This window comes from Silurus aristotelis (assembly GCF_946808225.1).
Source record: "Silurus aristotelis genome assembly, chromosome: 7".
NCBI lineage: Eukaryota > Metazoa > Chordata > Actinopteri > Siluriformes > Siluridae > Silurus > Silurus aristotelis.
This window is the reverse complement of record NC_139580.1, coordinates 12,390,489-12,412,929: the sequence shown is the minus strand read 5'-3', so window position 1 is coordinate 12,412,929 and position 22,441 is coordinate 12,390,489. Positions and strand designations below refer to the sequence as shown.

Below are 22,441 nucleotides of genomic sequence, written 5' to 3'. Positions count from 1 at the left end.
GCCTTCTTAACAATTTTAAATGTCCAACAAAAGAACACTATGCTTTAATATTGATGAGATGTGACTGATATTAAACATTTGTCCGTGTCATTTTTGCCATGTGCTTCACGTTCCATAATAACCTCAGAGCTTTGAATTAAAGAGGCAGACGTTTCTTTTTTTAAACAAAGAAAAAATGTTTCATTGTATTTCTTTACAGTTGAAAATGACCGCATTACAGTGAGAGAAGCTCTTAGACAATGCAGGCACAGACTCAGAACTCATTTTAATCACATCCAGATCAAAATGACATTAAATATAAAATTGGAGTTTTTTTCCCCCTCGGTCTGGCCACAATCAAACTAAAAACCCTTCTGCCCACTTAACCTCAGGCTTTAAAAAGACTCGTTCCAGGCTAGTTCAGAGCTATGATCCAGGTGTAAAAACTGAAAAATATTAGGATTTAAAAAAACAAAAAGCAATTGCTCTACACAAACATTATGAGCCATTATCACTACTTTAGAATAAACTAAATGATTCCCATCTTAAAACTCAAAATACTTGTTTGAATGTAGCTAATAAGCCACACTAAACACAAGTCAATATTAAGCGGTTGCAATGGGGTGGTTGTGGGCTCGGTTTAGCGTTCTGCGCAATGGGTTTGGTGCCATGATCAAAGCTGTAGAGCACAGAACTGCTGGTACACAGCAAGGATGTGGTGATCCAGCTCAGCAGTGAAGAGCAGGTTCTCCAGCGTGCCCATGTACTGCTGGATAGTCACATGATGCTGCAATGACACAAAGAAATCATTATGTAGTCAAAAGCGAATGGTTACAGATGTTTAGGTCACTTTTGTCTATCACACCTATACGTTTTATCTAGGGATGCACCGAAATGAAAATTCTTGGGCGAAACCGAAAACCGAAAAAAAGGAAAACAAGGCCTAAAACCGAAACACCGAAAGAAATGATGCCAATTATTATTACCATTGCATTTATGGCCATGACCGTGTACTAAACTTACTAAAATCAAGGCATTTAACTTGCATAAATGAATATTAAAGTTTCAAAGAATAAATCAATTACAAATTATGAAAATATTTATTTATAGCACATTGCAACAATGCACAGGATAAAATTAATTAAAATTCAAACTTAAATGCACTCATGTGTACATTAAATAATAATGTACAGGCCCTCTGGCCTGCTGAAAGGTTGTAAAATTAAATATGTTCTTTCATAAAAACAAAGTGCATTCAGAAAAAGTGCAACTGCTTAAAGATACAATACAACACTATCACTGGGAAACTTCCTGCCCTTTTAAAAACCTCCACCACAGACAGGATGTTTGGATTTCAGGTGATAAATTAAACCCGACGTGGAGAAAGTCTTTGCAGACGCACCCCATCCTGAAATTTCGGCATTACATGTTTTGCAAATCGCTATCCGTGGGTCTTTCTCAGATATACTGAAATACGTCCAACACCGCAGACCTGTTTTAGAAAAGCACGTGCAGGACGCGGTTTCTGTTTGCGTCATCACAACACACTGTTTCGGCCGCGTTTTTCTGGTGATCAAAGTCTTTCGGCCGAAAACCGAAAATACACTTTTGGGTCATTTTCAGCCGAAAATTTTCGGTGGCCACATAATCGGTGCATCCCTAGTTTTATCTTCTGTCTAATAGCTCAAATCACCAGAGATCTCGGTTAGTGTTAAAGAACAACACTACTAGTTAAAGCACTTACAAGTGCAGGTTCAAGTTCTCTGCTTAATATATGATATAATGACAAGGCATATGTTTAATGAAAAGTACCATGAGGAAGATTTGTTGCAGTCGTTCGATGCAGTTCTTGTACCAGCAGGTGTTGAAGTCCACACTGCCTGTTTCGCACCGCACCAAGTGCTCCGTCAGCATCATGATGAAACGCTGGGAGAGAAGAAGAACGGCAGGAATTAAAATCTAGCTGGGTTAAACCCCAGAGCAAAACACTTCACGTCTGTATACTGGTATTAATGAGACGCCAGCAGAAATATGTCAACACTCTTTTATTGCCTCAGATCATCACTTGTCACCAAATTTTAGCAGAGTGCATGGTGTCCTGCAGAGAACACTGCTAGCACGAGACAACGCATCAGACATATCTATTAATACATACAATGTGCCAGACTACACTGACCATCATTATCATTTTTGTGCTTCTTTAAACTCAAAAAAAGTAAAGTTTAAATCCATATAAAACTAGAGAAGAAATTACACACACACACACACACACACACACACACACACACACACACACACACACACACACACACACACACACACACACACACACAGTGAGGAAAATAAGTATTTGAACACCCTGCTATTTTGCAAGTTCTCCCACTTAGAAATCATGGAGGGGTCTGAAATTGTCATTGTAGGTGCATGTCCACTGTGAGAGACATAATCTAAAAAAAAAAATCCAGAAATCACAATATATTATTTTTAAACTATTTATTTGTATGATACAGCTGCAAATAAGTATTTGAACACCTGTCTATCAGCTAGAATTCTGACCCTCAAAGACCTGTTAGTCTGCCTTTAAAATGTCCACCTCCACTACATTTATTGTCCTAAATTAGATGCACCTGTTTGAGGTCGTTAGTTGCATAAAGACACCTGTCCACACCATACAATCAGTAAGAATCCAACTACTAACATGGCCAAGACCAAAGAGCTGTCCAAAGACACTAGAGACAAAATTGTACACCTCCACAAGGCTGGAAAGGGCTGCGGGGAAATTGCCAAGCAGCTTGGTGAAAAAAGGTCCACTGTTGGAGCAATTATTAGAAAATGGAAGAAGCTAAACATGACTGTCAATCGCCCTCGGACTGGGGCTCCATGCAAGATCTCACCTCGTGGGGTCTCAATGATCCTAAGGAAAGTGAGAAATCAGCCCAGAACTACACGGGAGGAGCTGGTCAATGACCTGAAAAGAGCTGGGACCACCGTTTCCAAGGTTACTGTTGGTAATACAATAAGACGTCATGGTTTGAAATCATGCATGGCATGAAAGGTTCCCCTGCTTAAACCAGCACATGTCCAGGCACGTCTTAAGTTTGCCAATGACTATTTGGATGATCCAGAGGAGTCATGGGAGAAAGTCATGTGGTCAGATGAGACCAAAATAGAACTTTTGGGTCATAATTCCACTAAACGTGTTTGGAGGAAAAAGAATGATGAGTACCATCCCAAGAACACCATCTCTACTGTGAAGCATGGGGGTGGTAGCATCATGCTTTGGGGGTGTTTTTCTGCACATGGGACAGGGCGACTGCACTGTATTAAGGAGAGGATGACAGGGGCCATGTATTGCGAGATTTTGAGGAACAACCTCCTTCCCTCAGTTAGAGCATTGAAGATGGGTCGAGGCTGGGTCTTCCAACATGACAATGACCCGAAGCACACAGCCAGGATAACCAAGGAGTGGCTCTGTAAGAAGCATATCAAGGTTCTGGCGTGGCCTAGCCAGTCTCCAGACCTAAACCCAATAGAGAATCTTTGGAGGGAGCTCAAACTCCGTGTTTCTCAGCGACAGGCCAGAAACCTGACTGATCTAGAGAAGATCTGTGTGGAGGAGTGGGCCAAAATCCCTCCTGCAGTGTGTGCAAACCTGGTGAAAAACTACAGGAAACGTTTGAGCTCTGTAATTGCAAACAAAGGCTACTGTACCAAATATTAACATTGACTTTCTCAGGTGTTCAAATACTTATTTGCAGCTGCATCATACAAATAAATAGTTAAAAAATAATCATACATTGTGATTTCTGGATTTTTTTTTAGATTATGTCTCTCACAGTGGACATGCACCTACGATGACAATTTCAGACCCCTCCATGATTTCTAAGTGGGAGAACTTGCAAAATAGCAGGGTGTTCAAATACTTATTTTCCTCACTGTAATATATATATCCTAATATTGTACAAAACCACAGCTTTGGAGTAAACAATTTTCTCCATTTCACACATTTGGAAGTAACTAGATTTTAAATATGAACAATTGAATTTTTTATTTTGACGTTACAGCCATTTTGTTTGAACAATTTGTGTTTAAAACTGTACATATATTTAAAAAAAGAAAAAGAAAAAAGAAAAGAAATGAAAAAAATGGGTTCCAATTCAGGAAAGTCTGCTGCTTTGAGAATTCTCTACAGCACTACATTTCTGAATGTGAATAGTTTTGAGGCCACACGCAGGCTGACCTGGAGCTATCGCATGTCTACAGTGTGTCTAAGACCAGTAATAAAGCTGCCTGCGCCCGGTCTGGGGTCTTACCTGGAAGATGACGAGAAAAAGGTTCTTCTGTTCGCTCTGCGCCGACTCCACTTTCTCCTGCAGTCTTTCGATTTGCTCCTCCAGCTGACCATCTTCATCCTCACTGTTCTTCTCCATGTCCTCTTCATCACCACTGTCTTTCTGCTAAAAAACAGAAAATAATTCCCACTTGCTTTAAACACTGTACCTTCACCAATTCATCGTTGATGCTCTCCAGTGCACAAGCCCTTAGTGAAGATACATTACACAGCATTGGTACTTAACTTAAAACACACGAGTGCATTGTCCAGGTGCTATTCAACTCGAGTTATTACTTTTGTTTTTCCACAGAATTAACTTACTCTTGACCTGCCACCAATGGCTGTATGTCTGCTTCCTTTTGGTACCTTAAGCATTTTGCATAGAAATCTGTACCCACTTACCATCCACTTTAATAGGAACACCTGTAATCCTGCTCACTCCTGAAGTTATCAAATAATGTTTATGTTCACCTCAAGGTTCAACATCAGTGTACTGAAAATGTTTTCCTCACAGTGATTGCAGACTTTATATCAGATTAAATCAGTCAGACCCAGCATTTTTTGACTACCATTTCCAATCACAGAACTGCTGGATGCTTTTGGTTTTTCCACACCATTATATGTAAACTCTAGAAACTGTTTGCATGAAATCTCCAGGACGTCAGAAGTTTCTTTAATATTCTAGCAGCAAAACCAAACCCACACAGCAATAGAGAACGCATTCTGGTTCTTGATGTGAACATTTACTGAAGCTCTTGACCTGTATTTACACGATTTAACACGCCATACCGCTGCTAAAATAACTAGTTAAACAGATAATTGCATGAAAGAGCATGGTTAAGGAAAAAGGCCAAATGGCTGGTGAGTGATTAGCTACAGTACAGAAATAAATATTTGGACCAATTTATATAGAGATTAGATGCAGATTATTTTCTCTCACAGCATTTCTTAACCAATTAAAGCATCAGAAAATGCAATCTAACACACACACACACACACACACACACGTAGTTTGTTATATCTGTCTAGCATTTTGTATTTTTTTTATAATTTATTTTTATAATGACTTGTTTGTGGGAACATGATTACAAATTATCACTAATAAGTCTATGATCTGCTGTCCATATCAGATATATGACCTTCCAATACCTTCTTGTTCTGCTGTTTTTCCAGCTTGTCCTTCGCCTCCTCCAGCTCTTTCTGGATCTTCTGGACATGTTTGTTCATTTTCCTGATGGTTGAGTGAAGAATCTCCCACACATACAGCCTGACCCAAGCGATACAAACAGAAACATAAGAATCCATAGAGAAAGGGGGGGGGGGGGGGAATAGCACAAGAATATGTAAACCTACCTTGTGAAATCATGAGCCATGTCAGGAGAGAAGATCCAGTTGGCCACAGCAGCACAGTCGACTATTTGAGTACGTATCATCTTATCCACCAGCACTGAGATCATCTGAAGACAGATGGACATGTCAATTATGAACATTAATGCATAAACTGACAAAAAGTAGTTTGGTACTAATTCAGGTTTGCATGGTTTTCAGAACAACTCATTAAAATGAGTAATATTCATGTATAGTGTAGTTAATTATCATTTTCTACAATTCCAAGACTAAGATCCACAAATTAGTCTTCCAGGAAACATTGAAACAGCAAATTCTTAAATCATGGTGAAGGAAAACAAAGTAAATGATGCCAAAGTCATTGTCCCGATTCAATCACTGAACTTGAAACCAGATCTGCACAAGTCTTCACGTCCACATACACTGATGACGTGCTTATTTTCAGTGTATTCAGAAGGCTTAAAGCGAACAAGCAGGTTTCTGACCTGGGGGTGATTCTTCCATGCCTCATACACCACTCTAAGAATGTGCAGCTTCCCTTCATCGTTCTCTGTTAAAGTCTTCAGCACTTCATGGAACCTTAGAAGAGGCAAAACAAGAAAATATGGAAGTGAGAAAGTAAATCAACTCTCCCAATCAATATGGCTAAAACAGTACTGTTCTAATGTTGTAAGATTAGTTTCAATACTTTATAACGTGAAAACAGGGATGGGCCAAATACCAAGGTTTATTTTAAACTTGCTACTTTATCAAATTATATATATTTTTTCTATAAAAGGGTTTCTGCAGGCTTTACAAAGTCAAATTTAAGGCCTTAACCGAGCTCACATTCATTTCTTTCAAGACAAGTATCCCTAAATGTGCACTTCGTCATAGCTAGAAAAAATAAAATGTAATTAGCTGTATTAACAATAGCCAAAAAAAAATAAAACATTCTAAAGTGTTAAAGGAAGCATTCCTGTGAGCATTAGAGGTAGTGTGAAAATTAAGATCTGTATAAAATTGAAGAACTTCTAAGGCCCAAAACTTCGATGTTAGACTTTTAAGACCCTGCATAAAGAACACACTACAGGCTAAAAGTTTGAAACAGCTCTCACTTTGCAAGGGCACTGAATGAGTGACTGAATGACTTTGCAGCCAGATGAAGGAGTGTCTGCAGGAACACATCTATCTTCAGTGGGTTGAATCCTTCACCTTCATCTGAAGAAGAAAATATAAAAGTTAAGGGAGCAGATAGCTTCAAGTCTTTGTACACATTTAAATTTACACAGGCATCTGAAATTTCTAAGTTAGTTGTATAAGAGGTAATAATTGATATGGAAATTAGATAACTAAAATGATAAATGAAAGAAGATACCATACCGTCATCTTCATCCTGGTTGGGATTAGGTACCTCTTTCAGGACAGCCAGGATCTCATCATTTGTGGCACGGTTTTTTATGGCATTTCCTACAGTTGTTGCCATAACAAATCCAGGTAAGGAACCTACAGAAAACAGAGCAGGACATGTTACACAGTACACTTAAATAGTCACCTAAATGGCCAAAACACATATCCTTAAGAAAAACAAGGCACCCTCAAGGATGTAAATCTGTCCCTCTTCTTCATTTGGAAAGATTTATAAGTGAACAGCCAGTTTGTCATAAGTGTTTCAAGAAGTGGTACTTACTGCTGCTCTCATCACCATATTTATAATGAAACAGTGGGTCAGCTGGGATTAAAGGGGAGAAACTAGGGGGCACAAGGTCCACGATCCGCTGGTGATATGACAGCCTGCAATTAAAAAAATGTAAGACAAAGTTAGGCAACATTTTTAAAACATTAGACTAAGAGAAATAACCCAGAATACCAAGGAAAAAAACCCCACCTCATGCATTTTTCCAAAACTTCTTTGACAAATTTGGGCTTGGGTTTATCAAGATCCACTGTTAAACAGTCAGACCTAGGAGAAATAAGATCAATGGATACAGCATTGATTAGACCAAGATGATTTACACGTCTCAAAATGTAGGTAGAACATTTTTTATTTTAACACCTTTATGTTCATGCTGCTCTAGAGAGAGACATCAGTGAGAATAGCAAGTGCAACAGGGGACAGAAAAGACAGCACTGCACCACCACAAGTGCCATGGACTTTATTTATTGCAGAGCTTATCACAGCTCTCGTACACTCTCCATGAGTTAATGCTGAAACCCCTGCATCAGTACCATGAGTTACAATCAAAGAACACTAATGAATATGGACCAGAAAGTGTGTGAAAACGGTTGTTAGTTACAAGATGAATAATGTATGTAGATGTCAAACACATCTCACCAGTCGTCCCAGCTCCATCTGAACTGAAAATTGCTCAGATGATGAGAGAACCAATTGACAAATCTAAAACAAAAGAATAAAGTTCAAATCAAATCAAGACAGGTATTTCTTTACTGTATGTTTTAAAAAACTATATTATAAGGAAACTAGCACCACAGGTTCATACATGGTAATATTTCCGTATAACCTTTTTTTTAAATAAATCTAGACCTGCTTTGTATTTAGAAACACAATATACACAGAAGAAAATAAAATACCATGCACAAGTTTTTATTTTAATTCATAGTATGAAATGCATTATTCAGGCTCACACACTCACCGGTCTACACAGGTTGTGTTCATTGTGTCCATTCTCATGTACATCATCTCTGTGGCTTGTGCCAGCTTAAAGCAAGTTTAGGTTACATTGCAATTCTATATATTTGAAAACAGACTGCATTATACAGTAAAAAAAATATAACTATCAACCAAGTTCCCCTTTCCTTTTTTTATTTTTATAAAGTGGTACATTTCAATAAATGTCATATCAGCTACATATTTCTCACAAGAATGTTTCTAGGAGTCAAAAGCTACTTCGAGAAACATGGAACACCTATACGAACCCCTAACAGCACTCTGCACTAAATAGTCCTAAGAAAGCCTTGAACTACAAAACCCAGCATGCATTCAAGCAATAAAAAAGGATACAACTTGAGGTAATGACCCAGGCTGCAGCTTGCAGAGCTCAATCAGTAATGCAGTGTACATGACATCAATGTGAGGAGGAGCGGGCAGCTGTAAGAGCTCACCAAAGATCACCTAGGGGAGGGCATGTCATTATTAACAGTGTGATTTAGCACAAAATCACAGTCATGCTTCGTTATATGCTAATTATTTATATATATATATATATATATATATATATATATATATATATATAAATAAATACCAGTATAAACTGTATATAAAGTATAAAAAGTAGTGTATACTATAACAGAGCTCCATCGTGTTAAAGTCAGTATGTTCTAGTGATAGACAGTGTATGCAGTTACCTCAACAATATGATAGTTTAGAGGAATCTTGCTTTTGCCAGGATAGCTGAGCAACTGTGCAGCACTGAAACAAGCACAAGACAAAAAAGAAACAATAAGAACTACTCTAATATAGAATTAAACAAAACCATGTAACATGAACAATGCCAACATTAATGATTTAAGGTGCAATTAGAGCTTTTTAGGGCTCACCAGGTTTTCCTTTCTCTCCAATGAGATTTGATGATGCAGTGCAGATTCTCTTCAATTACAAATCTCTCCACAGAGTGACTGCCAGGCATGACAGGGCCCTAAGAACAAAACATGGCATGAATCAGACAACATATGAAACAGAGTTAAAGTAGCATTGCGTTTCACATAACGTTAATTACTTTAGGTGCTTATTTTGAGCAGGAATTCAAAAAAGGATGCCAGTTTGCAGTAATAAAAGCCTTCACTAGAATAGGCCCAAGTGAGAGCAATTCTATGAAAAACACCCTTACACTGAGAATAATTTATACACAGGCTCATCACACACAAGCAGGAAATGCAAAACAATCAAAGCAAACAGAAGGTGTAAAGAAAAATCAGATGTGTGTAGAACTTTAAATAAACATTAAATATTTACAGCTTCCGCTCTTTATGCATGAGTAGGTGGAAAAAGTTGAAAGGCACTGCAACAAATACGAAGCGTGCAATCGCTGCTGATATTTCTAACATTAGCCGGATAAGACGTGTACCTCAGGAGCATCGGTGTAGTCGAACATGCGGAAGACGACATGGGGCATGGGGTAAACCGCATCGTCGGAGTGAGCAGGAGGAGTGAAAGGGGGCAGGTTGTGCTGCAGAGCTTCACACAGCACACTGTCAAAGGCAATGTATGGCCTCAGGATGTGACGCTCCTGCCAGCGATCCTTCTTTAGCTTCTGCACCTGAGCCCACAGGCAGTCCAGGTACTACAAAGGGACAGAAAAAGACAAGAGAAATTAGGAAAATTTTTGGAAATAAAAAAATAAAAAATAATTATATGCACACGTATCCTCTGCAGTACACTTAGTCATTTCAATCAAGCAGATTGTGGTTAACTCAAGAAACTCCAAATACAACAATACCAGGATATTTGGTTGTGGGTTTAATATCTACTGCAATTTCTAAGTACAGTGGGAATATGATGCTTTGCCGCAGTCTAAAAAGTTACTGGCTAATCTAGTTGCCACATACAGTAGTGGAATGTTAAACATTTGTTTTAGCAGATAATACCAGACAGCATTCATTACGTTCCTAATCCTAAAACTGCCATTATTTAATATATTAACTTTATTAACAGCAAACAAAAACATTTCTGTAGGATTTATCTGTGTAAAGATGGGGAGAGGGGAGGGGGAAAAAAACAACAAAAAAAAGCATTCGGGATTACAAAATCTATAATCGTTATCTTTTTTTTTCTTTCAAAAAAGTGAAAAAAAAAAATTGCCTTTATTACTATATGTAGGTATAAAAAATCTGTATTGTATAAGATTTGTCATGATTGCGTCAGTATTGCTTGTATTTATAAGAAAACATAAGACTAATCCAACCTATACTTGTGAAATTATGATGGATCATATTTAAAAACAGTGATATTATTAACATTTAATCATATTAGAGCTAATCAGTACTAATCTCTCAGTGTGGTGAACAAAATCAAATCAAAAAAGATTTCCCACGCTTTTACAGACTTGGCATATTTGACTGCATTGCTATAATAAAGTTTACTACAAATACATTATCTGCAGTGTTTAGTTTGTTTATGAATGAATATCTCCTCAGTAAATGCTGCCTAAATGGCATTCTATTCCATGCTAGTATATTAGAGGTTCACCTCTTCCTGTGGATGGGGTTTCTCTGCTGTCCACACCTGCAGCATGGCTACATGGGTCTTCTGCCGCCTCCTAAAAACACACAGGGTTTACATGAATATGTAAATGAAAAATATACAGATAAACAAACAAAGCTGCCACATAAGTTAATTCCCTTAGTTTCATTTTATCTGCTTTTATCAGTTTTCTGTTTAATCCAGAACTACTTTTAACTTGCAGAGAAATTTCTATTTGAAAAATGCATCAAAGCCGAACCAAGTTATAAAATTCACTTCATCAGACAGACATTTTATACGTTTGCAGTGTGAAAACAGACCTTTGAAAACATTTTAAGAAATGTAAAAAAAAATATGGCGTACTTCAGATAGTTATCGATCTGATTCAGGAGGTGATCCATTTCCACATCTTTCTTCTCATAGAGCTCTTTCCCGACCCAGGGCATGCAGGACAGAACTGTGTACACATACCAGTCCGAGCGTACCTGCAAAATATTAACTCTGGTTTATTACACTGACCATCATTCAGAAAAGTAATACTGGAGATTTCTCATGATTGTACTGAGAAGTCTTCAATATACCTCATATGGACAAAAGCACCAGACTTTTTCAGCCATATGTAGTTTGTCCCCAAATTGCTACCACAAAGTTAAAGGAACGCAAGTGTGCGCTGTAGCATTAAATTTTCCCTTTACTTGAACTAGGAGACCCAACTCTGTTCCTGCGTGACAATTTCCCTGTGCACAAAGTGAGCTCCATGAAGATTGGGACATGGATTGGAGACGAAGATCTTGAGTGACCTGCTGTAGAGTTCTAACCTCAACCCTAATGAACACATTTGGTATGAACTGGAACGCTGTCCGCAATCCAGGCCTCCTCTCCCTACATCAATACCTGACTTTACGAACAACACTGTGGCTGAATGATCACAAATCTCTGTTACCACATGCCAAAATTGAGTGAGACATCTTCCCAGAAGAGTGGAGGTTATTATAACAGCAAGTAAGGAATAAATGTGGAATAGGATGATAAAATGATAAAAACGCACATACAAATACACCCCCACCCACCCATATAGTGCATATCTAAAACCTGTACCTGTGGTATGTCCTCCTCCTGTGTGACACTGACAAAGTTCTCAAACATGGCAACCATAGACGGTGCTGCAATGACATGGCAGTTCACCAAGTCACTCAGAAAACGGACCTATGGGGCAGAAATTAAAATTAGACATAATTCAAGCAACTAAACCAGTCTTACTCGGGGAAATCCTTCCTACCAGGTAAACAGCTTCAGAGTAAAGATTTGACTTCAGGGTCTCCTTCAGCTGCCTGATCATGGCTTCTACAAATTCACCTCCGAAGTTGTAGTTCCTTGCATTTAACAGCCCCACCAGTGTTGTGTAGACGGTTAACTTCTCTGGTAAGAGACGTGCGCTGCAAAAACACATTTAATTAGCACACTATGTTTGGCATTTAAAAGATATGGTAAAAGTAGTGAAACATTGTTTACATGATCTACTTACACGGCGCATAAGATACGCAGGATTTTGTTTTTGTAATTAGGAAGATCTGCTTCCAGGACTCCTGCAAGACCTTCTAAATTACTCTCCAATGATGAAGTACTCTGGAAGATAATAAATAAAGGAGTCAGTGAAGAGAGGTTATTCATTAGTTTTTTAGTCCCTGCTGAATTCTACAGCAACTGTTAAAGAAAATAAAAATAAAAAAAAAATAAAAAAATTTTTAAAAATAAAAGTACAGCTATAGTTTGAAGTGTATTATTCCCCAGTCTTTGTATGTTTTATTCACGTGATAAATTGCTCCACTAAAATAAAAATATAATAAAATCATTCAAAGCCAGATCAAGCAAATTTGCCATTCCCAATGATGTTAAGAGCAGTAATTAAGGAGAATGTGTATATATTTAACTAAAACACACAAACAGCAGTTCATTTCCCACATATGCCTACTGTTTGCTATAAAACTCTTTCATATGCGCTTGAGTAACAGAAAAATTGCATGCCAAGAAGAAAGAATGTTCCACCTGCGATTTTAAGACGGTTGCATCTATAAAGCTACAGATTTGTTACACGCAGTAAAGATCTGTTTATTTTTTTATTATATATACATAGTCATAATGTAACCACACAATCAAACTTAAACAATGCTGACACACTGTAAGGTGCAGGTTAAACTGTGCAGGTTAATGAAAAGGATTCTGGGGACTAATTTAACTCATGTTCATCCACTCAAACCAAATCCATACTAAAAATGTGAAACTAAATTCCTGCTATATTACTTTTTCTCCAACTCTGCAGATCAGCGATTCCAGTCGATCCTCAATTTCAATCGGCTCGGACGTCGTCCTCCTCCTTTTGTGAGGCTGCCCTCCTGATGAAGGGAAAGAAAGAAAAATCAGTTTGAGAAAATTGAAGAAAATACAGTTTAAAATAAGAATCCAGGACAGTAACCCAAACTATAAACATATACTGGGGCAATTTTAGACACAGGATAGCAAGCATTTTTATTTTGTTTTTGGGAGAAGAAGCAAACAACTGAACTAAACTCTGACTACTTCTAGAGCTGTTCATTTTGTAGTCAAATTGATTTGTGCCTACTGCATAGATAAAAAGGTGCCAGGCCACTTAACGTGTTCTGGGTTTTGGTTAAAGATCCTGCTGCCGTTTCAGTCACCTCCAAATACTCTATGGCAGACAGTAGGGTCATGTCGACCAATAAAAAATATGTAGGCAGTATTAATTAGTAGGAGGTTAAAAGAGGCATTTATTTGTGGGAAATGAACTGCTAATGTAATCATTACACCATTACATCTAGTAATCAGAATGTAATGATAAGAGTAGCAGCTACAGTGACAAACACAAATATTTTAATCGGAATGACAAAAGCATGTACATGTAAATGTGGCTAGTGTAATATATGCATGTATTTATTTTGTATTTTCTACCCTCTAGCATGAGTCATGCACATGCCTACAAGCTGGTTTTACTTTCCTTACTTTTTATGCATGGTCAAACGATAGTTTCATGACCAGAATACAATGTCGTGGCTCCATAAGTCAGCTGGGGATCATTTCCTTTAACAGGACTGAGTATGGCTCATATGTGGCAATTAATTTAGATATAGATGTGAAGAAACCTTCAGCCTTACAGTGTAAAGATCTATGAAATAACTGAGCATCTCAAGAACCATGAGAATGGATTTGGACTGTAATTAATACAAAAACAGTCTGATACAATCGCTTGTGACTACAGTTAGGAGGAACAGTTCAGCATATGTAAGTGAATGGACCTAAAAACGAGCAGTTCAATGAACAGTACACCTCATCATCTCAAAACTATAATGAATGGACATTCGATGTGACCCGGATGAGGACGGGTTTCCTTTTGGATCTGGTTCCTCTCATTTCATCTCCACCTTACAGTCACCACTGGATCACTCAGAGATAAACTTATATGGAACAAACTTATAGGCAATAAAATAATAATAATAATAATAATAATAATAATAATAATAGCTTTACAAATAAAACTAAAATAAATTATCTGAAATGTTCTGTAATGATCTGAAACTGATTGTTCACTGCATCCTTTAGTCACTTCATTAATAATAAAATACATGGTTATGGCTGGAAGCACTGCTTTGCTGCTTCGCTCTGGGGAAAAGTTAAAAGAAACAATATGACCTCATAAACCCCGTTTAACCAATTATCCAAATTAGCCCTTTAAATAACGCACACTAGTTTCGAGCTAAACAATTTTCCATTCCCGCACTACACGCACAAGCAGCTACTAGCAGAATTGCATTGCCGCTGGTTTTTCCCAAGCGCACCCGTATTCCGACAAACATCGCGGTCCGTTTTTTTTGACTGACAGCTCGCACGCGGTCTTCTCATCCAATCAGCGGACTGCGTGCGAATAATTCCACCAATGAAATGACAGGAGGTGGGTCGTGCTGGAATACAGATGGGAAATTGTTCTTTCCTGCACATACCGTTAGCTAGTTAGCTGACCTGAAAGGGAACTCACCATCATTTTCGTCGCTGTGTCTTCGCCTGGACATTTTCGCTGCAGAATGTAGCGCTTTTCAACCCAGACCTAAACTTCCCCCAAGGGCTTATTCAGCCTGAACACTTAACGTAGCGAAGTTTGCAAAGCACGCCGCCTCAGTGAGACACACAGCTACCGCTAAAGCTAGCCAAAGCTGTGGGAATAAAAGGGGGCAGGCCTGCGGAGGAACACATCCGGGGTAAAAGTGGCTCCTAACCGGAACCGGAATTATTCTGGCTGAATCTCAAATAGCAACCCAACGAATTTTGAGTGCAAGTGTAAAACGTATACAAACATACTATAGGAAGTGCACTTGTGTATGTTGCATTAAGATATTTGGGATTAGCCCTCCTTCCTGGAGAACATCTCGTGCTGCATGGAGCATTTTTTTAAATAGACACTATCGCCCGTGACACGTGTTCACGAGTAAACAAGTTCGGATGGGTTCACTTTTATCTGTAGAACAGTGTTGTGTTTTATAGTGAGTTAATAAGCCGGTGTGAGGAAGCTTTGGGTGGGATTTTAACTCCTGTGGGCGCATTGGGTTGAGTTGACTCACATCATGATGGACGGTGATGATCTGAGAGACAGTGTTCTTATTCAGTTGGACGTGGAGAATCTTAATCCTGCGATCGGTAAACACGAGAAACAAGCCAAGTCTGAGTTTTGCACCACTCGGAAATGCTACTCTTATATAAAGAAGAAGGTACGTAGTATGGTGTGTGTGTGTGTGAGAGGATTATGATAATCAGGGTCGCCATTATTTAGTGGAAAAGGTGGAAGTGATCTTTAATAATTTGTTGCACATTTTGTAGTATTTTTTTTTATAAAAGTAGACTTTTGTTGTCATTTCAACCATATACAGTACATGGCACAGTAACAATGTTTCCTTTTTGGTGCTACATAACACAGAAATATTATGATTGATTTAGAAATAAAAAAGATAAAACGCGTGAAGATTGTGATCTCATAAGTATTTACATCTTCTGGTGGGCTCCAGAGTGTAATGGACATTTATAAACAATATAAATTATAAAGACCAAGGAGCCTAATCCTGGGAAAAATGTTCTGGAAGAGTTTTATTCCAGCCATTAATAATAATAATAATAATAATAATAATAATAATAATAATAAAAACTTTGACCATCCTGTTGAGCTGTTAAATTAATTAATAAAAAAAATAATTATCCAACTAAACCAAAACTCCATCTAGTGGACCAAAAAAGGAGGACATTGAAGCAACCAAGAGGTAAATCTCATCATCTCATCATTAAATCAGCTGGAAAGATTTAAGAAGCGGTTCACGGGACATCTCAGGTCAAGTAGTCAAGTAAAGTAGGCTTGTGTTGTCTTTCCATCCATATACTATAGAGTACACACTGAATCCCCCCAGGACCAAAGTCATAAAGAGCAAGTGTGCAAAAAATACCATATGAGACCGTGAGACACAGCGACGCTGCAGCACTGACCGCTATAGAAGAATTGTGTTGTGCAAATGAAATGTCCACATTATAATAATAATAAATACTGTACATATAAACACTGAATGTTTTAGTAACAATTTGTCCAAAACACTAATTCTGTACAAAGCATTATTGAGTTGAAGGAGCAATGTGTATGTGTGTGTGTGTGTCAGTCCAGTCTCTTTGTACTGTGTAATTAAATGGCTTGCAGAAAGAAACTGTTACACAACTGTCTGGATGTGAGGGCCCAAATGCTTCAGTTTTGTTTCCCAGATCGCGTGTGTGATCAGCCACAATGCTGGTGGCTTTGCGGATGCAGCGTGTTGTTTGAATGTCCCACTGTAGCCCAGAACGCTAACAAATCATATAAAATACTGTTTGGGGTTGGCTCCAAATTGGAAAATCAGAAAACATTCGGGGGGAAAAAACGTGGTTCTCTGGTCAGATTATACCAAACCAACGTTGCACAAAGTTGTCCGGAAAATCAACATAATTTATCACCAGAAGAAGACACACAGTTAAGCCTGCTTTTGGTGGGATCATGTTGAAAGTTACTCATTGCCTCTCGATCCTGAGCCTCACCACAAACAATCCAACCAACTGTATGTCTTGAATACATGGTGCATCGTTTAAATAAACTCTGATATTGACTTGAGGTACTCTTGATAATAATGTGAATAAATGTGTCATGGAAAATTGTCCTTATCTTGTAGACCTTTGCAACATTTGTGGCATCTAAAAGGATCCAAACACCTCCAGTAGACACCTCGACACTTTGGCACTGCTGTGGAGAGGCATTCTCAGACCCTTCGTCCATCCACAAACACGTGTCCAATGTCCATGCGAATGAGATTGACGAGCTCAGCGGTGCAGCTCTGGCTGTAATGCTGAAGCAAACAAACGCAGACGGTTCTGTACACGATGATCCGAATGACTGCCAGTCAAAAGACGCTTGGATGCCTGACATAAGCCATCTTTCTGAGGACATGCTTACCAAGTAGGTTTTCTTCTGCAGGCCTTGGTCATTAAAGTCTGTATATGAAATGTGCTTATCAGGCGTTTGTTTGATTGCTTGCAGAGGTCCAGGTGAAGTCATCTTATATTACTGCTATTGTCAGATAAAAGAGCCTAGGTTTATTTGTGACTGGCAGAACGAGCTGTGTTCAAAGCTTCACCTCACCGGCAAGGTACACAGGGTGCTTTTCTCATTTCAGATGTTGTGGTGGTATGTGATTCACTGCGCTGCATTTTGTTTTCGTGCAGGTCCGTTTGGCCACAGAGGGCATCAACGGAACAGTCGCTGGAACCAAAACAGCCACAAGTCTTTACATCAAGGCAATGCTGGCACATCCCATTTTCCAAGTAATGCAAAGGGAAGATTTTAAGGTAAACAAGTTAAATTTACTTCTGCATCAGAATGCATTCTTATACAAAATGCCTGTTTTTTTTTTTAACATCTATTTCTCTTCAGACTAGTGAAGGGGGTGCGAAGTGCTTTCCTGAACTTAAGGTTGGAGTGTACAAAGAAATCGTCCCAATGGGTGTGGATCCAGATATAATCTCCTACAGATTAGCAGGTAAATAAATATTATTTTTAGTAAATAACTTTATGTATGGTGACTTGCATAGGTTTGCACCCTATTTCCACATTTTGTAGTTTTACAACTTGAAATTAAATATAACTTATATATAATACTTATCTATATATGGACCAAAGTACTAGGACACCTGAACTTTCCTGCCATATGTGGTTCTTCTCCAAACTGTTACTATAATGCTGGAGGCACACAATCGTATAGGACGTCTTTGGGATGCTGTACATTACAATTTGGCGTTCACTTGAACTTGGAAACCCAAACCTGTTCCAGCATGGCAAGGCCCCTGTGCAGAAAGCAAGCTCAATGAAGATTTGGTTTACATGGTTTGGAGTGGAATATCTTGAGTGGCCTGCTATAAAGCTCTGATTTCATCCCTACTGAACACCTTTGGTATGAACTGGAACACTGATTGCACCGCAGGCCTCCTCTTCCTACATCAGTACCTGCCTTTACTAACACCCTTGTGACTGATGAACACAAATGTCCACAAGCACACTCCAAAATCTAGTGGAACATCGTCCCAGAAGAGTGGACAGATTTATAAGAGCAAATTGGGTCTAAATGTGGAAAGCGATGCTCTAAAGGCACATATCATACTTACAACCAGGTGTCCGCAAACCTTTGGCAACATAGTGTATTTGAATATATATCTTTTGAATATCTAACATTACCATATGTGGAAGATTTTTAAGAAGCAATAACTTACACAAGGCACCTTATACTGTGTAAAAGCTGATGCTCAGTGGTGGCGTGTTTGAAATAGGAACACATTTGGAACCGGAGGAATTCCACAAGAAGGTGCAATCTCTGCTCAAAGACGTTTCATTGAACAGCGATACAATTCTGCTGGACTGTAGAAACTTTTATGAGAGTAAAATAGTAAGCCTTTTTACCTAATTCATTTCCATCACTATGAGAAAAGATGTTGAATGGTGTCAGAAAAGTCAAGCGTTAAACATGAAATATTTTTTTTAGGGCCAGTTTAAAAATTGTTTGGCGCCAGATATCCGCAAATTCAGCTACTTCCCTGACTACGTGGACAAGAACCTGGACCTGTTCCGCAATAAGAAGGTGCTGATGTACTGCACTGGGGGGATACGGTGCGAACGAGGGTCGGCATATCTCCGTTCAAAAGTGAGTTTCGATTCAACTATGCATTATGCAGTATTAAATCCGTGTAAGTTCTCATTGTCAGTTAGTCATTGAGGTCTGATTGTGCAGAACGTGTGTAAAGAGGTGTACCAGCTGAGGGGCGGCATTCACAAGTATCTGGAGCAGTTTCCTGATGGTTTCTACAGGGGCAAACTTTTTGTTTTTGATGAGCGTTATGCAATCTCGTTCAACGATGATATCATCTCAGGTACTGTATAAATGTGTGTAAACTGTCTCGTCTTTACATGCAAGAAAATTGTAATGCGTACAATGACTTTGTATCCACAATCACAGCTGTTTTAGTTTTACTGTTACTGGCTGTTCAAATCTACTTTGTTCAACAGATTGTAGGTACTGTGGGATTCCATGGGACCAGTATCAACTCTGCTCTACTGATTTCTGCTACCAGCTCGTCCTATCCTGTACTTCTTGCAGGCAAAAAGGCCTTACAGCCTGCTGCCCTGTGTGCCAAGCCAAAGAGCCGACACCAGGCGGCAGCCCCTCAAGTGGACACACGCATAAAGAAGAGTGTGAATGTACACAGTCCCGGCCCAGAATCCCTAAAGACACTTTATAATGAGACCTCCTTACAATATACTGTATTTAGAGGAAGACTTCTGTGACTGAGGACAAAGTTGTAGACATACAGTATGATAAAGGTCTGGGCATGATGATGAATATATATATCATCAATATAATGATAGATTTTGTCACAAATGGTGCAACATCACAACCATTTTTTTTTTTTACATTTTTTAGCAGTTACTTTGGAAGCAACCAATTGGATCAATTTTGTAGGGAATCTTTTCAACTGCAAAATTGAAATGAACATTTTAAAAGACTTTAACACACCTATTATGTGTTTATCAAACCTATAAACTATAATCATAAGATTCGAATGCGATTTCTTTAACATTTCGCCCCGTCTCTAGAGAGAATTTAAAAGTTCTGGTTGTCTTAAAATCTCGAGTTGACGATACGGATTTATTCTATACATCTGCTTACTGTAATCTTTTAAAACATTCATACTACAAATGACATTTTAAACGAGCTCTGGTGGAAAATAAATAAATAAATGACATCATCCAGACATCTTTATTGCATGTTGTTAATGACATTAATACAAAAGGACAAGAGAATTGATTAACAGAGTCAGCGTAAAAATACTCCAAATACAAGCATATAGACAGAAATACAAAAAATACACATAATGCTCAGTTAGTTCGTTATCTTTTTCAAAAGACGACCAAGCAAATCTATACATCATGTTCATACACAGGTACCATATGGTCTCCCTCTTCCCTTCATGAGAAAGTGAAGTCAGCCTTTGGCCACACACACATCTGCAGAGAGATTCGAGGACATGATTAACTGCCATTTCAAACCGGTTATTATTATTAGCCTAAAGTAAGCGATGAGATTGCATGCTTACCTGATGGGCACTGGAATGAAAAATTATCCCCAGTGATTATAGAGATACCATATGGTGTCATTCTTGAGCATCGGCCCAAGCAGCGGGTTCAGCTGGGCCAGAATAGCAATCAGCCAGCTAAACAATGAGCAAGCATAAGATTTCAACAAATACATCATTTAATATTGCAAGCATCCTGTGTGCCATTAGACTCGCACAAAGCACACACCTCTGAGAAGTGCGTGTAAACGTGTCTGCTGATGAATTGTGTTAATCTGGAAAAACCACACTGATGAGGAACCGGGGTGTATGAGTGTATGTATTGCTCCAGAGTGGTTACTATAATTATATACATTTCTCTTCAGCTAACTAAGTATTATTGATTAGAGAAACAAGCTCTAAATGGTTTGTCTCAACACATTACACTGATCGCTTAACGCATTTCTAAGCTTCTAAGCATCTAAGCTCACGCTAATTGACACCACACACTAACTATATCATAGATTTCACTGATACTTTTAAACCTTAAATCCCTATTAAAATGTACTATTGGTAGCTGGTGTGTCTTTATTTCTACTCAAAAATGTCAAATGGCATTTTTTAAAATTATTATTATTTTAAAACGTGTCCGATCATGTCCACATTAAAAAAAAGTTACAATTCTACATAAAATAATTGTTTAAAACTGCTATTCAAAATAATCATTAGTATTACAAAACGTTTTATATCATCGGAAATATTTCCTTGTTTGTTGCAGATTATTTCAATGATGTGCTTGATGATTTGTGCAGTTCTTATCATCATCATCATCATCATCATCATCCTCCTCCTCCTTTGGTGGTGAAGAGTCAGTTCTCTGTGAAAAGCGGTATTGACCTGCCTTTGTTTTTCTGTGTAATCAATACTAATGAAAAGGACATTACCCAAAGGCTATGTCTGACTTTAAGCCAAGCATGAACCTAAAGTATAAGGACTGGAATAATAATGTAAAAAAATAATAAAAAATAATTTTCCCTTGATGTTCACATCCCACACAGATCTTACTGAAGACTCACTGTTGTTGTTAGTATTATTGATACTCACAAGAGGTAGCAGCACACTGCAGTTAGCACGAGCATGACCACAATAACCCTGTGGTACAAAAAAAATGGAAATGCCATTAAACCAGCATGTATGTAAGAAATAGATTACTTTACTAGAAAATTATACTGAAGCTGATTTCTCAGGTCATTTGATTGTCACGTGACTCCTGGTGCATGACTGGTGCTTTATAAGGAAGGAAACTTGATGATTAATATTTCCTTACAGTCAATTTCCACTTTTCTTTTAACATTGGCCTTCAGCATTAATAATGTAAAAGGATTGTTTTAATATAATGAGCACAAACCGAATTTTCTGCCATAATTACACATTATAGATTTGCTATCCCTCTTAATTATGACCCAAGCACTCGGAATGAGTAAAAAGCGTCACGTGACTGACACATCCTAGAGCTAACTTTACTGTTAAGAGTTCAAGTTAAGCGGGTAAACAAAGTGTCAAATATTTTATACACGTTCAGATATTATTAAGTGCCTATAATCCGACATACGTGACACATGTTCAATAAAATAGTCACTCATTTATAACTTCCTGTTCTTGTTCCAGGCCAGTTCTCACCCCCGATTCGGTCCTTTAGGAATAAAAAACGGCAGAACTCCTCCAATAAGTCCCCAAAACACCGTCATTACGCTGATTGAGATTACGAAACTCATTTCCAGCGACGTCTCCTTTTAAAACACAGCTATAATACAGTGGTTTTAATGCAAGTAAGAAGCTGGAGATTTCACCAACTTCTACAAGCTTCACTCCAGCGCTGAAGGACTGACGATCACGTGACTGTGGTAGGCGGAGCTAGTTTCACACTGCAT

General features: G+C 38.3%; 3 protein-coding genes and 1 long non-coding RNA gene across 5 annotated transcripts; 1 reads left to right on the top strand and 3 right to left on the bottom strand.

The window, feature by feature from the left end:
• Positions 1-172: 172 nt before the first annotated feature.
• Positions 173-15,105, bottom strand: ncbp1 (nuclear cap binding protein subunit 1). 2 transcript variants are annotated; one of them, XM_083546622.1, is made up of 23 exons: positions 14,887-15,105; positions 13,140-13,231; positions 12,364-12,464; positions 12,118-12,274; positions 11,937-12,044; positions 11,202-11,323; positions 10,845-10,914; positions 9,724-9,939; positions 9,197-9,294; positions 9,005-9,068; positions 8,661-8,771; positions 8,293-8,357; positions 7,974-8,036; positions 7,527-7,601; positions 7,329-7,432; positions 7,022-7,144; positions 6,757-6,859; positions 6,145-6,238; positions 5,666-5,769; positions 5,462-5,579; positions 4,293-4,436; positions 1,792-1,905; positions 173-766 (listed from the first exon to the last, which is right to left on the bottom strand). In XM_083546622.1, exons 1-23 carry the CDS (start codon positions 14,918-14,920, stop codon positions 653-655), a joined length of 2,394 nt encoding a protein of 797 aa, XP_083402748.1. In that variant the 5' UTR covers positions 14,921-15,105; the 3' UTR covers positions 173-652. The 2 variants fall into 2 exon arrangements, with proteins under 2 accessions (XP_083402748.1, XP_083402749.1); XM_083546623.1 differs by having other exon boundaries at positions 511-766; positions 4,293-4,433.
• Positions 15,106-15,301: 196 nt separating this feature from the next.
• On the bottom strand, positions 15,302-15,595 carry LOC310728813. Its single transcript, XR_014534351.1, has 2 exons — positions 15,467-15,595; positions 15,302-15,436 (listed from the first exon to the last, which is right to left on the bottom strand). It is a non-coding gene; the product is annotated as an uncharacterized lncRNA (long non-coding RNA).
• On the top strand, positions 15,430-20,210 carry tstd2 (thiosulfate sulfurtransferase like domain containing 2). The gene is made up of 9 exons (XM_083546624.1): positions 15,430-15,613; positions 17,084-17,367; positions 17,449-17,557; positions 17,634-17,756; positions 17,842-17,947; positions 18,732-18,847; positions 18,944-19,102; positions 19,190-19,328; positions 19,465-20,210. Exons 1-9 carry the CDS (start codon positions 15,470-15,472, stop codon positions 19,695-19,697), a joined length of 1,413 nt encoding a protein of 470 aa, XP_083402750.1. The 5' UTR covers positions 15,430-15,469; the 3' UTR covers positions 19,698-20,210.
• On the bottom strand, positions 20,197-22,412 carry atp6v0e1 (ATPase H+ transporting V0 subunit e1). Its single transcript, XM_083546628.1, has 4 exons — positions 22,191-22,412; positions 21,615-21,662; positions 20,553-20,669; positions 20,197-20,463 (listed from the first exon to the last, which is right to left on the bottom strand). The coding sequence occupies exons 1-3, from the start codon at positions 22,283-22,285 to the stop codon at positions 20,576-20,578; spliced, it is 237 nt and encodes a 78-aa protein (XP_083402754.1). The 5' UTR covers positions 22,286-22,412; the 3' UTR covers positions 20,197-20,463; positions 20,553-20,575.
• Positions 22,413-22,441: the final 29 nt, after the last annotated feature.

Excerpts from the sequence above, each read along its gene's own strand:
- atp6v0e1 (XM_083546628.1), bottom strand. The coding sequence starts at position 22,285 with ATGAGTTTCGTAATCTCAATCAGCGTAATGACGGTGTTTTGGGGACTT. Across the intron at positions 21,663-22,190 it reads CCTAAAGGACCGAATCGGGG|GGTTATTGTGGTCATGCTCG; the intron begins GTGAGAACTGGC and ends TTTGTACCACAG. Across the intron at positions 20,670-21,614 it reads GCAGTGTGCTGCTACCTCTT|CTGGCTGATTGCTATTCTGG; the intron begins GTGAGTATCAAT and ends CTCATTGTTTAG.
- tstd2 (XM_083546624.1), top strand. The coding sequence starts at position 15,470 with ATGATGGACGGTGATGATCTGAGAGACAGTGTTCTTATTCAGTTGGAC. Across the intron at positions 17,948-18,731 it reads AATCTCCTACAGATTAGCAG|GAACACATTTGGAACCGGAG; the intron begins GTAAATAAATAT and ends TGTTTGAAATAG. Across the intron at positions 19,329-19,464 it reads CAACGATGATATCATCTCAG|ATTGTAGGTACTGTGGGATT; the intron begins GTACTGTATAAA and ends TTTGTTCAACAG.
- ncbp1 (XM_083546622.1), bottom strand. The coding sequence starts at position 14,920 with ATGTCCAGGCGAAGACACAGCGACGAAAATGATG. Across the intron at positions 13,232-14,886 it reads ACACAGCGACGAAAATGATG|GAGGGCAGCCTCACAAAAGG; the intron begins GTGAGTTCCCTT and ends TCCCTTCATCAG. Across the intron at positions 7,433-7,526 it reads GTTTTGGAAAAATGCATGAG|GCTGTCATATCACCAGCGGA; the intron begins GTGGGGTTTTTT and ends TTTTAATTGCAG.